General features: G+C 39.0%; 1 protein-coding gene across 1 annotated transcript; it reads right to left on the bottom strand.

Moving 5' to 3' along the window:
- On the bottom strand, window positions 1-15,370 carry LOC139934093 (alpha-N-acetylgalactosaminide alpha-2,6-sialyltransferase 1-like). Its single transcript, XM_071928384.1, has 8 exons — window positions 15,028-15,370; window positions 14,297-14,429; window positions 10,202-10,367; window positions 8,789-8,966; window positions 7,553-7,718; window positions 5,781-5,898; window positions 4,484-4,635; window positions 1-3,504 (listed from the first exon to the last, which is right to left on the bottom strand). The coding sequence occupies exons 2-8, from the start codon at window positions 14,422-14,424 to the stop codon at window positions 3,243-3,245; spliced, it is 1,170 nt and encodes a 389-aa protein (XP_071784485.1). The 5' UTR covers window positions 14,425-14,429; window positions 15,028-15,370; the 3' UTR covers window positions 1-3,242.
- Between the last annotated feature and the right edge of the window lie 1,290 nt (window positions 15,371-16,660).

Below are 16,660 nucleotides of genomic sequence, written 5' to 3'. Positions count from 1 at the left end.
TCAATCATTCAAAATCACAGTGGTTTGTATTGAATGGTCAGACAGTGGGAGGGTTGACTGTGAAAAGTAGATACATTCACCACATGACTTCATATTACAGGTGGACATAGTTTATTCATCATTCATTACCACAATGGACCGTATTAAATGATTAAAAAGTAGAAGGGTTAACAGAGACAAAATAAAATAAAATATTGCCAGTTACAAATAAAAATCAGACAGGTCCTTTCAAAAACAAGGCTTGGACTTAGAGGTGCTGGACACCTTTGGTAATTACTCAAAATAATTGTAAAAAAACAAAAACAAAACTTTGTAGCAAGCAAGGGAGAGCTGTGGTAGTATAAAACATTGTGAGAAACGGCTCCCTCTGAAGTTTCATAGTTTTTGAGAAAGAAGTAATTTCTCACTAAAATATTTGAATTGAACACAAGGTCTTAGCTGAGGTCTCAAGTTCAAGGCATGTGAAAGCACACAACTTGTGCAAAAAGGGTGTTTTTAATTTTGTTATTGTTCTCTTGCAACTTCAGCGTCCAGTACAAAGGGCTTTTTGAATTTGGTTTCCTGAAATAATTATAATTTGTTCATTATCTTTCAAAGTACCTGCAAACTCTTTTTAATAGGTGGGCCATATTCTTGAACAAATATTTGTCATTATTGAGAAATCATTTATGTAAATATTGCTGCAGTTGAACATAATTTACCCAAATTACTGACAATCAAGTTCACAGTCTGAATTTAGTTTACTCAAATAAATATGTTTTCTATCAAACTGCATAACTCATCGCCTACTCACTAATTTAAATAGGTGGGCTAAATTCTAACAAAACAAGTTGTCGCTCATGAATCATTTATGTAAATATTGCTGCATCTGATCAAATTTTCTCACTTTACCGATAATCAAGTTTAGTCAAAATATGAAAACAACATAAACAAGGTGGAAAATTCATAAATACACCGAGCTCTAGAAAATTATAAATTAATTTAAAAAAATACATTAATCAGGTGAGGTTTACAGTAGCATTATGTTAAGGAGAATGGACGAGAAAGTGTAGATTCAGGAATGGAATGTACGAGCCGAAGGCAATACATGTATTCACGAATCTACACTTCAGAGTCTATTCTTTGACTTAAACTATTTCCTTCTATAAAACAACACTATGTCAGTCTACCAAACTTCGTATTCTTTTTCAAACGACGGCTGGTGACATTTTATAATTATTTTAGAAAATATATAGGCATACTGTAGTGCTTGCAACATTATCAAGTACAATGTCAGTTTGCTCAGCTAACAATAAATTATGTCACTAAAGTGATTCTCTAAACTGGAAAAGGTTTTTGTAAACTGAAAGATAACATATTTTCAGCTTTGTTTTGTTGCACTTCATGCTATCTTTCAGTTTGGAAAGACATTATTTTTAAGATGAACTATTTACTTTAGTTTGTAATGAATCTACATTCAACTGCAGAATATATTACAAATCTACAGTTAAGTGTTGATTCATAAAAATAATCTTCACTCAACAATAGAGTGACAGTACGTCACAGAAATAGTTTAAGATGTGTAAATCTCTTTCCAGTATTGGTGACTGCGAGAAGTAACTAGTGGTTAACGACTCAACATTTGCGATCAGTATTCTCTGATTGTCCTCTGATCATCTGGAAACATTGAGTCATCAACCACTTGTTCTTTTTCGAACCAACACTACCCAAAAGAGATATTTACAAATGGTGCTACCGCAAACTTCATCTGATTATACTCCCACCATGCAAAGTTTCAAATCCTACTTATTACAAGAATGAAATAAATTATTGTCATTGCACATAGTTTTGTTAACATTCAAGTAATTTGTGTCTGTAATTACGTAGAAAATTTTCTGGAATTGTTTTAGCACTGTAGACACACAAACATCTGCGTGTTTATCTTAATCATTCGAGTGTGACATCTTCGTTTGTTTAACTCACTCACTAATCCATAAAGACACACTACAACATTAAACTCTCATTAGTTATTTACAATCACTTATACATCTCTAAAAAGCTGTGTTTTAATTATTCATGGCCATGAGCAAGATTGGAAGAAGAAAAAATGGTAGACGAAAAGAGAAATTTAAGTACAATATTAAGAGAAATTTAAGTACAATATTAAGAGTACAACATGTAAAGATATCCCAGAGTTGTTTGGTTGGCACATTGTTTAAATTGTCTTGTCAGTACAAGTTTGCAACTCAGTTGAGTTTAGTCAAAAAGTAATTTTTTGAAAAAAACCCCAACAACAACAATTTGCTACATGCAATTAGGTCATACCTCACTCAAGTAGCCATTTTGAGATATGGCGAACACCATGTGTACTGTTTGTTTTATTGACCCAATTCACCTGTCGTCATCATCATCAGAATAATCTTAGTTCCGCCATATTGGTGGGAAATAACACTCTGTGCGTTATTCAGTGAAATGCGCATTTTAGGCGTCGCAGCGTTTACACGTAATATGGTGAGCGTGACACAGTTGCCGCGTGTGACGTACATGCAAGGGGTCAATACAAACAACGTACCCAAACCTAAATAGTGTCCAATGGTAATGACTCCACTATACCTCAAAATGGCTTATCCAAGGGTTTCGTACAAAAATACCACCTTTTTGCAAGAGAACAAATAATGGTTGTTATATTATGATCTAGTTGCACTCAAGTGATGAACACATGTATAATAAGGCACAGAGTACTGATGAGTCGTATTAATAATAAAAATAAGTAGATCTTGAAAAGCGTATTTTACAGTACATTCCTGTAATCTTTCTCAGCTCCCTGGGGAGTATACAACCCAGGGATGCTGTGGTGGTCAGAACGCTCAGAACAGGTACCCGGGTACCCATTTGTACTCCTGGGCAAAGAGAAGCAATTATGATAGTGCATAGTCAAGGACACAAGTGTCATGACCAGTTCACAACCCATATCCCAATCTCTGAGAATATCTATATTCCCCGTTGGACGGATGCCAGTCCATCGCATGTGACTCCCCAGCTCTTGCCTGTACCCATTTGTATTCCTGGGTGGAGAGAAGCTATTATGATGAAGTGCCTTGCTCAAGGATACGAGTGTTGCGACTGACCAGGGCAGGATTCAAACATTGGTCAGTATTACCAGAGGGAATCCAGAATCAGATCCATACTTGGAGATTTTTGTTTTCAAAATCTAAAATATTGCATTGTCAACGAGGAGTAACCAAAATAAAAATGTCATGTTCTCACTGGAACTCTGGTACATCTCGTTTGTACCATCGAATAACTCCATCCCTATTCAAACTCTGAAGTATTTCAATCTCTTTCCCGAAGTCATGACTCGCTCTGAAACTCTTGTATCTGATATAGGCACGATCGTAATAGTGCTCTGTGAAGTGGCCCGTGAAGCCCATACCATAGACACTGATACTATCACAGCCAGCATGGAGAGCGGTGAAAAACATCATTCCGCCCGTCGTCGGTCGGAAGGCTTTGGTATTTTCCCATCTGAAAGTAACGGGGGGAAAAAAAAAAATAATAAAAAACAGAGAAAGAAACAGTTTTAACAATTGGTGAGACAATGCCCTAGAAATGCAGGGGTCATGGGTTCAAATCCCACCTTAGTAATATGCCTGTAATTCTTGTTCAACATGTTCAAAGAGCTCGGGAAAGTACTGAGTACATGTATACAGTGCTAACATACATCGATGTACATGTATTGGGTAAAATCAAAATTAATTATTCTCCATCTATTTATTTTTAACAATTGTTTATGAATCTTTTTCTGAGAGGCAGCCATGGGTCAGATGTTGAACCAGTTTTAAAGGAGTATGCGATTTGAAAATCACTCTAAATAATTAATGGCAATATAAACTTGTTGTTAGAAGCCTATTGACCCCTTGCACGCGTGTCACACGCGGCGACTGATGCCACGCTCTCCATGTTGGTGGGCAGTTAGGTTTTCCACATTATTCACTAAAAGACACACATTTCATTTGTAATATAATAATAATAATAATAATAACAGTGGCTTCTTATATAGCGCGCATTTCCGTCACTCAGTGACGCTCCTGGCGCGGTAACATACAATATTTCCTGCAAGACGTGGGACTACGTTTGAATTAGGACTACAGTTGAATTATGAGACCTAATCCTTTTATAGCACCATGTTATTTTTGACAAGGTGCTGTGGCACAATTTGCTGCCGATCAGACCAGGAACATCGGGTTGAACCCCTTCTCTTTACAATACGTGCACTAGGTTCTTTTACATGCGCTACACAACACATGGGACCAAAGGCGAAGCATCGCAGTTTTAGGACAAAGGTGTTACAACTCTCGAACCCACACTCTGGTGAACACTAGAGCTTGAGTCCGGTGCTCTTAACCGCTAGGCCATGACACGCCACATATACCATATAATAGATTGGTACCAGTGTCTTCATGTCAAAGTTAACCTGAAACCAACTTGTTTACTTTCAACTTACATTTTGTGAACATATCGAACGAAATCGGGATGAAGAATCCTGACATCGTTCGCATCGGCGCGTAACTTCCGCCTGCGACTTGTGCCAGCCACCTCGTTTACGATGTATTCAAAATCGTTCTTACGACATGGTAGTAGTATATACTTGATTCCCTGTTGGTAAGATCACAAAAGAACAACGTAAATGTCAAGGTTATGTTTCTTGAAGTAAGTTACAGGCAACTAGGTCTGGACAGTACAAGCAATGGCCACAAAGGAAATACCTTCACAAATATCGTATTATTATAATGATAATGGGAACTTTATAAAACACCGTATCCGCCACAAGCAATGACAGCATAATATAGAAAATAGAGTTAACAAAATGCTTCAACTTTACAGACCATTCATTTCTGTATTTAATCATCACCATACGCTATGATCCCATTGAGCAAAAGTTGGTCAATTGCGGCCGTCTGGGCATTTTTGGTACAAGACGCTGGGATGTGCCAAGTTGGCTGAAAGTTTCACAGTTTCATAAAGGGAGTTCCAAAAGCCTTGATGCTGCGCTCTGAAAACCTCTCTTCCCTCATCATTACATCTAGCCAAAAATGTGGCAGTGGGTGTGTGTCCCCTCCCCAAATATTCCCATACTTTATAGCACACTCTTTCACCTTATACCTCCCCCTCCCCGAAAGAGAAATTATCTAAGAATCCCTGAGATTTTAAGAACACAATGGTCACCGCGGTCCAGTGGTGAGGCTGCATGGCTTGCAATCACAAGGCTGTGGGTATATTTGTGCAATTCATAATCGTAGGCGTTAGACCTATGTTTGTTGAGAGAGATTGGCTGTGGCCAGTTGGTGTATCCCCACGTGGGAGTTTTGCCGAGCTCCCTTGATAGGAAGATCATCTAGACAAACAAACAAACAAACAAACAATCACCTGAACAAACAAACAAATAAACAAACAATGAAGACAAAATGAAGGTGGGGGGGAGGGTACACCATGCCACATATCGAGCTCAAATGAGCCATGCCATTCCCAATTCGGCCTCTTTTTTTTTATCAGAGGCAAACAAGGCTAAAAGTCACTCTTGGTGTGGGGCTACACAAAGAAAAATGATTTCTAGTGGAAAAAAACTCAGGGAAGCTGAAGGGATGAATTGACATTCCTCTTAAAGCAGTCTACATTGTAGGATGGAGGGAAACATGCACCAGGCAGGGAGGTCAGGTATGACAAGGGTAATTAGCGTCCAAATTACAACGTAGATTCAGTTTTTGAATGCGAGAGATTCGAATCCATTTGCATTCCTGTACCTTATCTCTGGGTACATCTTTAATGTTAGTCTGTCCGAGTGATCGATCCATCAACACAAGGTGGGTGGTCCGATTCCCAACATCCACTTCATAGCCACGTCTGATGCAATTGTTCACCCTTAAAAAAAAAAATCAACACAAAACGTCACATCGTAAATATTGATTTCCATAACTGAAAGTGAAAGTCCCACACTTCACAATTTATTTTTGGTTCTCAAACATTAAAGGCAATGGACACTATTGGTAACTACTCAAAATAATTATTAGCATAAAACCTTTCTTGGTAATGGGTAATGGGGAGAGGTTGATAGTATAAAACATAGTGAGAAACGGCTCCCTCTGAAGTGACGTAGTTTTCGAGAAAGAAGCAATTTTTCACAAATTTGATTTGGAGACCTCGGATTTAGAATTTGAGGTCTCGAAATCAAGCATTTGAAAGCACACAACTTCGTGTGACAATGGTGTTTTTTCTTTCATTATTATCTCGCAACTTCGACGACCGATTGAGCTCATATTTTCACAGGTTTGTTATTTTGTGCATATGTTGAGATACACCAAAGGAGGAGACTGGTCTTTGATAATTACCAGTAGTGTCCAGTGTCTTTAAACAAACACTTTGTCCTTTCAAGGGCCTTTGGTACCTGAAGGAAACCAAGTCATGCATTTTCATCTGGCCTACCACGCACAAGACTTGCTCAGTCAAATCAAATTTCTTTGGCAGATGCTATCCACCATAACTGGGATGCAAAACAGCCAGCGATAAGTTTTATTATAACATGCATTTCCAATCAATGAAGTTTATCCAACTGCACTAAACACCAGCCTAACGTTAGTGTAACAAGTGAGTAACACGAGTTACAGCCCACCCTGAAGGCGTGCGAATGCGTAAACGAGTCCCATAACCCTTTAACAGGACAAATGCAATTGAACTAAAAAGGATTGCTCAAGATAGTATCATCAATATATAACTGGTTTGCAGTAACACCGTGTGTGTATCTACTTGCCAGGTAGAGTTTGTTCTAAGAGAACTGTCTTGCTTTATTCTACTACCACGGAGTAGATTTATTGGGTGTTCAGGAGACTTCTCAGTTCTGAAAAGAACTGCCCTGCTTTTTAACTATTACCCGGGCGGAAGGTATAGAAAATTGGCTGGGACTACTACTTTAGCTAATAGGATCTGCACTATCGCGGAGTCAATTCTTGAATTGATCTCAAGGCTATGCCTCAATTCCTATAAACTTATTATATATACATACTTTCATGTCTTAGATCTACTGTTGTTTTTGTATTGTTGTCTGTGTTTACTTAGTTCTATTCTAATGGTTGATTAAAGGAACACGTTGTCTTGGATCGGTCGAGTTGGTCTTTGGAAAGCGTTTGTAACCGTTTGTTATAAAATGCATATGGCTGGAAAGATGTTGTAAAAGTAGAATACAATGATGCACACAAACATGCCTCGAAATTGCGTGGTTTTCCCTTTACCTTGTCGACTAACACGTCGGCCATTTATGGGGGTCAAAATTTTGACTCCCATAAATGGCCGACCGTGTTAGTTCGCACAGTAGAAGAAAAACCACGCAATTTCGAGGCAAACTTGTGTGGATCATTGTATTCTACTTTTAAAACATCTTTCCAACCATATGCATTATATAAACAACGGTGACAAACGCTTTTGTTTTGACCAACTCGTCCGATCCAAGGCAACGTGTTCCTTTAAGAGTCCCCATTTAGTTGGCCTGCATGACTGTTGGGGATTTCTTTTTTGCACTTACCTAAACACCATATTGTGACCGTCAATTTCTTTGCCCATCTTGGATCCATTAAGAATTCCTCCATTACCGACGACCGCACAGGAGATACACTGAGGTCTGGTCTCTGATTGAGAGAAGTCAAAGATGGACTCCTCTCTTGGGAACAGTCTAAGAACCTTCAGAAGCTCTGAATCAAAGCAAAAACGGTTTATCAAAGAAAAGGATGGGTTTGTGTTTCTGAACAAAATGAGTTGATAAAAACAATTCAATTTAATAGTCGGTTTTAATTTCTTCTGATTTTAGAAAATATTTTTGACCCCCTAAGCGTGATATTGAGTGATTAATGCACTATGGATAATAAGATATTATGGTTTATTTATTTCATCAATATTTATAAAGACACTAGCAGTAAAAAAAAAACTGAATTGTGGTCTTAAATGTACAATTTGGCAGGTAATACAATTAAAAGTTAGTTAAAATTGAACGATAAAAAGCAGGAAACATTAAAATGCATAAACGACACAAGACCATGCAAAGGTCATGGGTTTGAATCCCACCCGAGTGATTTGCTTGTGAATTTTTGTTCACACAACTCAGGAAAGCCATCAGTGTAAGGGTAAAAACATGTTATTATATCAATGCGGTAATCGCTGCCAAAACATAGGATCTGAACTGCCTCTAGCTACCGGGCAACCTCGGTAGTCTAGTTGGTTAGACACTGCTCTAGAATTGCAAGGGTCGTGGGTTCGAATCCCAACCGAGTATATAGTTGTAACACACATCCGTATACGGGTAAAAACGAATAGTAATATTCTTTATCCCCAACGCAAATTAAACATTTCTTATAAGTTCTAAGATATCATGTGTTTAATGTACCCACATAGTACAATGTCTGACACAGTCCTACTCTTTGACACTTTTCATCCATAGGATGGAACTTATAAAGCCGTTGGTCCCGTATGTTGTGTAATGCACATAAAAGAACCCAGTGTACTTATTGAAAAAGAGAAGGGGTTTGTACCGGTGTTCCTTGTTTGATCGGCAGCATATTGTGCCCAACACCTTGTAAACCATTAAATGATGCAATTAAAGGAATAAGTCTCATAAATGTAGCTCCACATACCTTGCAGGACAAAATACTGAGCGCTTTGATAAGCCCCTAGGGGTGTGATAAAGCGCTATATATAAGAACCTAGTATTACTATTATTATTTTTAGTAACATGTCTATCACGACGACATTCCCCCACTAAAAGTACCTTCATATGTAAAGTTGACATGATACTTAAATCCAAATGGCATCCAATACTTTGAAAGTCTCTGGTATTCTTGCACGCTGATGTTGGAGCTGGTAAGCAGCTGCTTAATCTCTGGATGGTACTTCTCGGACGTCCAAGAAATATTCAGCAATTTCTTCTGAATGGATGTTGGGCATTTCTGTAAAAGGAAAGACGGCGATAAAGGTTTTACAATATTTCTGTTACTAAAGTGAATTTTTTTTTACAATTTTTGTTTTAAATATGTTCCCGTTGCGGTTTGATACGCAACATATTATCTTTCAATTTGAAAAGACATTTTCCAGTTGAACAATTCACTTTAGTTAATAACAAATCTACCGAATGTAGATTCGTAACAAATTTACAGTTGAGTGTAGAATTCAGATAAAAGTATTGACACACAAATCCATCCACATTTAGCGATGTGACAGAGGGTACCAAGTTGGTATCAACCACATCTCTGGCTACAGCAATGTGAAAAGGACACCAACCCTCAGAAATCTAAGAAAGGATGTAGACCCAAATTATTTGAGTTTTTTATCAATAGTGTCCAGTGCCTTTTATATTATTATGTCTTATTAAAAGACTGCTCATTGCAGCATACTGGCTGAATGGACCGTTCCGGCTTTCCACTAAGCTCCGCCCACCGCGCACGCGAGCAAGACACGTGTACGAGCACTCCCAATGACATTCTGCATGATTCTGCCGCGCGTGCCAAATAATATACGCGCACGCATGACTGAGTTTGTGCGACCACAATCATTGCTGTGATTGGTCAAATGGGTGAACGTGCACAGTTTGATTGACAGGCAGGATCGGTTCATTACAAAACAGCGTCGTTAGAATTAAAAGGAATGCAACAAGATTATTTGAAGTAGACTGTATTTAAAGACAGTGGACACTATTGGTAATTACTCAAAATAATTATTAGCATAAAACCTTTCTTGGTGACGAGTAATGGGGAGAGGTTGATGGTATAAAACATTGTGAGAGATGGCTCCCTCTGAAGTGCCATAGTTTTCGAGAAAGAAGTAATTTTCCACGAATTTGATTTTGAGACCTCAGATTAAGAACTTGAGGTCTCGAAATCAACCATCTAAACAACACAACTTCGTGTGACAAGGGTGTTCTTTCTTTCATTATTATCTCGCAACTTTGATGACCGATTGAGCTCAAATTTTCACAGGTTTGTTATTTTATGCATGTTGAGATACACCAACTGTGAAGGCTAGTCTTTGACAATTACCAATAGTGTCCACTGCCTTTAAATAAAAACAGAGAGGTATTTAGGAAATCAAAATGCACATAAGCACATAAAAATATTGCACAGAAAGAAGCACACTGACCATGGAGGCCATGTAAAATCACAAGAGCCTGAAACAAAAGAGAACTTACTGATGGCTGAAAAAGATTGTTTTTCCTGAAGCTGAACTCTGGGTCGTTATGTTTCAGTTGGACAAGTTCATTCTCGGACGGGTAGTCATTTTGGGGGACGGATGAAGAGAGCGGTAGACTACTCTGTTTGAGACTGGGTTCCAACCTTTGGCTTTGCTCGGATGGTCTGAATAAAAAGAAGAAGACAAACATTAGAAAAAAATATCTGATGGCATTAAACACCTTTGGTAATTGTCAAAGATCATGAGCATTCTCACTGTGGTGTATCCCAACATAAAATACCAAACCTGTGAACATTTTGACTCAATTGGTCATCAAAGTTGCAAGAGAATAATGGAAATAAGACCACCCTTGTTGCACAAAGTTGTGTGCTTTCAGATGCCCAATAAAACGCTTTAAGCCTGAAGTCGTTAAATATTAATAGTGAGAAATTGCCTCTTCCTCAAAAACTATGTTACTTCAGAGGAAGCCGTCTCTCACAATGTTTTATACTGTACCAACAGCTCTCCAATGGTTGTTACTAAGTTAGTTTTTATGCTAACAATTATTTTCAGTAATTACTAGTCCAATGCCTTAAATGCTCTGTTTAATTTTTTTTTAATGCAGGCTCTGTGTGCACATTGTTGTTTAAGTGCTGACAATAGACTCAAACAGTGCCCTCATTGAGGTCAAAGGACTCCTATCATTAGCAGAGAGTTGTGCGTGGCATGCATGCGCTGCATATTTCCATTTTTTAACATCTGTGACAGTCTATGCAAGGGGTCTAAACATGAAATTGTAAAATTTTCAAATGACAGAAAAAATCCTTTTTGCCCCATGAAATGTTCCTGTGGAAATAGCTGAGTCGCTGGTGGAGGGTCTCTTTACATTGAAGATTCCTTTTCCGTTTTTTGGCTGTTACAACCTTAACTTGGTTAATCAGGCGGTCACATGTTCAAATCTCATTCTGGTCGAATTTTGTTTTTGTTCACCCCAAAACCGGAAGAAAAAAATAACAAATAAGAAAACATCCAGGTAGAAGATATATTGCACTTGAGCACAGGAACACACTTACAAAAAAATATGAGTATTATATACATGTATGCCCACAATGATGTTAAAGCAAGAAAATCCTAAACAAACAGATGAGTTGTACAAATTAATAATTACTTTCTCAAGCAACAACAACCCAGACGACTCTATATGAAATAACACATAAACCTAGACACATGGCCAGCAAAGTTATCACAAGCACTGGGCCTTCTCTTTTACAATAAACCAGATGTTGAAATTTTCAAAATTGTCATTAACCAATATTGATTTTCGTTACTGCAATAACATGTATGCTGCAATAACAATTCACATTCAACACTCACTCCAAAATTCCCTTTGGCGGAGTTGGCAGCTGTGCACAGCTGTGGCTATTATTTATTTAGAGTGAGAGAAACACTGTGGGTGCAGTCGCCCATTATTGATTACCATTTTTTTAATGATTTAAAGGGTTCCAGCTTTAAATGCATTTGAAAAGACTGATTAGCCTATGACTTAAAAAATGCTACCGAATTAAGAGTGATTTGATATCAAAGCAATTCAGTTGTGAGACCACTTTAGGGCTGGCTTTTTCACACTATGATCGCTTAAAGGCAGTGGACACTATTGGTAATTGTCAAACCAGTCTTCTCACTTGGTGTACGTATCTCAGCTTAAAGGCAGTGGACACTATTGGTAATTGTCAAACCAGTCTTCTCACTTGGTGTATGTATCTCAACATGCACAAATAAAAAACCTGTGAAAATTTGAGCTAAGTTTGTCGTCGAAGTTGCGAAATAATAATGAAAGAAAAAACACCCTTGTCACACGAAGTTGTGTGCTTTCCGATGCTTGATTTCGATACCTCTATTTTAAATCTGAGGTCTCGAAATCAAATTGATGGAAAATTCCTTTTTTTCTCGAAAACTACGTCACTTCGAAGGGAGCCGTTTCTCACAATGTTTTATATCATCAACCTCTCCCCATTACTCGTTACCAAGTAAGGTTTTATGCTAATCATCATTTTGAGTAAATAGTGTCCACTATATAAGCCCAAGTCTGCCCTGGCAAATTGGCATAAGTACCCCAGGGTAAAATATCACCCCTGCTCTGGAGTAGGGGCAAGCGGTTATCCACAGGGGTATTCTTGAAACGTGCAACCGGAACCCCGTGGTATAGGGACACAGTGTGGAAAAGTGCTGGGGTTACCATTGGGTAAGAAAAGCCCGGGGCCTCCCCAGGGCTGTGTTCCACAGGGATAAAAGATACACACACTGTACAGTGTGAAGGGCTTTACACTCCCCAGATAAGTTGGCACTAAACCCACATTTCTTATCTTATCCAGTGAGAAACTGATATTTCGAAGTAACTGGAATCAAATTACACAAAGATGAGCAGCTAGTACCTCACTGATATCTTGGCTGATAAAATAGTCACCGCAGGGGGGGGGGGCTCTCTGTTATGAGATAAGGACTTGGCTATAAATTTACTTTTAAACTGGGCCAAGGTTGCTGTTATTTTGGTCTGCTGTTGTCAGTTGATGGGTCGCAGTACGCGTCATCGACTGCCATCTTTGATGTATTCACAAAGGGAAAAGTGCATGTTACGCGCTGCCCATGACTCTCAGCCAATGGTAGCTCTTCACGCGTGCACAATTCATCAAATATGGCAGCCGATGACGCATATTGCAATCCATCAATGGGACATTATGGGCTGCACGCTATGCCTACTGTTACAAAGGGCCCCTTCTATGACCACTCTCAATGAACTGCACTGGCTCCCCATCCAACAATGAATCAAAATAAAAAAATCATCCTGATCATCTGGAAATCAAACAACTCCTAGGGACCGTCCTTTCTTCCTATCATCGGAACAGTAAACGTAGATTAATTCTTGACCAACTCCCCTTGAATAATACACAATTTTGTTCCCATATGTACGATGTCACCATGCCCCTTTCTCCAGCATGGCTTGCAATCAATGATCAATATCTGAATGGTAAAACTATGATAATTTCGGCAGCAACTGAGGAGAAAAATGTATGCTTGCAATTTGACCAGGAGAAAAAATACACAACCTCATTAATAAGATTGAGCTGAAATCATGTTTACTGCTGAGGTCAGTTACGATCACAAGAGAGAGAAAAGACACTGCTAAACTCCTTTCCCCTTGGCTTCAAGAATCAAATTCCATTGCTATAGATCAGGAGGCAGTAGCATTTTTTTGCTGCTAGCATTTGTCTAAGCTGTGAAGTAGCAGTGTTTTAAAGCAGCAAAGTTTTGCTTTCTCATTGCCTCGCAGCAGTTAAATCAGCTTCAAAGTCAGCTACTCGTGTGAACGTATCTTTAGAAATGTCACTGATAAGAAACATCTCTCTGGAGGAAATGAATGGTAATTGATATAGGAAAAGAATTACCATGGGAAATGGAAATGAAAGTACTTTCCCCGGCCTGGAATCTGAAATCCGATAATAATATTTGATAAAAACACTGACACCTGTACAATGAACTGGGGGTGATTGTTATGGTATGGTACACAAAATCCAGGCCTGTATGTTTCGTTTTTGAAAGGGCAAGGGGCACCATAGACGTGATGACAAGTCGTTAGGCGCTGCCTATTTGTTACATAAACACATTCTGCCGTTCATGCAACAGTCACAGTGCGATTCATTCATGCAACGGTCCAAGGTACATGTAGTGCGTGACTCACACACATACTGTGATCGAGGACGAGTGTACCGTCCCCGTAGCTACACCGCGCTTAACAATTACCAACTTGATTTCAAAACTAAGGGCACCAAGGCATTTTCTCCATGGTAAAGCTAGTGCATCCAATAAGGAAATTGTAAATTTCGACTGGGGCATTTCAAGGGCACCAAGGCAATGACAAGGGGATATGGAGGCAATCGCCTTTGTTGCCTCCTTCAAGTATCAGGCCCGCAAATCCAACTAGATATTGGGCGTTAGTGAACAAACACAATGCTGCTCCAGGCCTTTCAAATCACCATGACTTTGATGGAAAAACCTTCACCTATGACTGGCAACATAACACAAAAATGACAGAACTTGGATACTGCTATGAGCTTACCCAGTTGGATGGCTGCATTTAAAGATCGATATGTTAGAATACAGACTAAGAAACACGTAGGTAACAACTGTGATAACTGCAAACATGACTCCAGTCCGGAGAAGCCTACATGACACAAGAATCTTCATGGCTTCTGAAAAAATAGACAGTCATTTGTATAAATACACATGTTTTTGCTTTTATTAATATTACTCATTGTAGGTTTGTATAATTGGCCTTCTAGACCCACTTACTGGGGCCCTGTGCTCTTTTTTCTCTCTCGAAACTTATGACACATTTAAAAAAAAAAAAAAAAAGGAGTAGCAGCGCCTAAGTATTTGGGTCTATCAATTTTTTTTATTGCGACTAAAAAGCCTACAACAAACTATTTTAGGGGTTGGGGCAACCAAGTATTTTTGAATTTAAGTTGCTTTAATTTGCACACCTAGAAAAACAAATTAATAAGCAGGATGGGGATGGGGATATAATAAATGAATTCTTACATTTTTAGCTCTCCATTGCTTGTTACCAAGTAAGGTTTTATGCTAACAACGTACTATTTTGAGTAACTACCAAGTAGGCCTAAAAAAAAGTTTAGTGTCCAGTGCCCTACGTACGTGCAGCATTAGTTAAACAAAAACATGAGAAATTACTTTTTTTTTAAATCTATTATAGTGTAATGTAATGTGTGATTACACTCTGTCTCTGGATGAAGCTTAGGGTGAATCTTGTCGTTATATTATTGTATTTACCTGCACTAGTGAAGCTTGCTTCCTTGCGTCATGAAGGTAGAATTAGGATCGCTTAGTTAGAGCATGGAGGTAGAATTAGATTTAGTGGTTAGGGAGGCCTCGAGGTATAAGCCTACTGCGGTGTTACTGTTACCAGTGTTAGTTAGTATACGGTGGAAATCGAACTCAAGTTGTGGTGGCTGACATCGCATGGCTAGTCTTGAATCTCGGTCCTGGAACTTGTATCATTCAGCAATACACATAATTATTTAATTGTGCATTGGCGTTTATAACCTTCTATTTATGGACTTTGCTGAATAATAAATAGGCTAGACTTTTATATACACACACACCTACTGCAGAGCAAGTCATATCTAATGTCAACAAGTCGATCATCAAGGCCTAACTATAGGGGGCGCCCTACTGACTGAGCCGCAAGTGCAGCAGAGCCACGTCTTTGGAATACTTGAAGATAATAAATAAATAACTAAATTAACAAGTGAATAAAGTTAACAAATGAAAAACCCCAAACAGAACTTAACAACCATATGCAATAGGCATACTATGCCTTATTGTATTTCCTTGGTGAAAAGTCAAACGATAGTAGGCTAGCTAGGCCTACAACAAAACTTCCTGACCACGTTTTTGTTTATCTTCGAGGTTGCTTCGGTTTCTTGGATGCAAAATGGCCCAGTGTCATCACAAGAAAAGAGGGATTTCTGATAAAAATACTCCCTCCCGAAACCGTCCCCTCAAAAAATAAACCCAACCAAAACCGACCGACCGTCATATAGCTCTATGGTCATAGTGCTGTGTCCACAATATATCAATGTAATGTCTTAGTGCAGACCACTCCTTGGATAATATTAGCCTTTGGTCAAGGCGCACGCGGCCGGTGTCGCAATTATGTCCTCTATGCGATATTATCCGGAGGACATGATTGCATATGCAATAATGTTCGCCGGACGGTTTTGCATATGCAATCGTGTCCGCCCGGACGCGATACCCGGACGCTGCTGCATAATGCAATTGTGTCCACCTGGACCGATTGCATATGCAGTTGTGTACGCCCCCGTGCAAAACCGTCCTTGCAGAAAATTTAAACGCCCTTGGTTGACGGAACACGTTTGCAATTTTTTCACAAGCTAAGTGCATGTCATGAATGACATGGGAAATGTTCGGCCGTTGGGTATTCGCTGCAATAATAAAATACGTGAATATTCATGGTGCATAATAATACGTAGGTTCAGCACGCACGCACATACATGTACAGTCATGTACATGTCCGCCGGACGTTTTTTTTTGCATAGCCCCGGACACGATTGCATATGCAAAAGTGTCCGGAGCGGACAGTATTGCATGACGGACACAATTGCATCTGACACCAGCACCCCTGATGTCAAGCACGACCCTAAAATATCAAGCACGAAAAAAAAAGACCAGCGCGAGCGGCGGAGCCTTGATTAAAGGCTAGGATATTGTTGGTGTTGATGGTGTTGTTGGTGTTGATGGTGTTGTTGGTGTTGTTGGTGTTGTTGGTGTTGTTGGTGTTGTTGGTGTTGTTGGTGTTGTTGGTGTTGTTGGTGTTGTTGGTGTTGTTGGTGTTGTTGGTGTTGTTGGTGTTGTTGGTGTTGTTGGTGTTGTTGGTGTTGTT

This window comes from Asterias amurensis, chromosome 2, assembly GCF_032118995.1.
Source record: "Asterias amurensis chromosome 2, ASM3211899v1".
In the NCBI taxonomy this organism is placed as follows: domain Eukaryota; kingdom Metazoa; phylum Echinodermata; class Asteroidea; order Forcipulatida; family Asteriidae; genus Asterias; species Asterias amurensis.
Note: the sequence above shows the minus strand (reverse complement) of the source record. Positions and strands in the feature narration are given on the sequence as shown.

Bases quoted from the DNA above. Each gene is read 5' to 3' on its own strand.
- LOC139934093 (XM_071928384.1), bottom strand. From the start codon at position 14,424: ATGAAGATTCTTGTGTCATGTAGGCTTCTCCGGACTGGAGTCATGTTT. The intron at 5,899-7,552 runs GTAAGTGCAAAA...TTTTTTTTTAAG, and splicing joins GGTCACAATATGGTGTTTAG to GGTGAACAATTGCATCAGAC. The intron at 3,505-4,483 runs GTAAGTTGAAAG...CGTTACTTTCAG, and splicing joins GTTCGATATGTTCACAAAAT to ATGGGAAAATACCAAAGCCT.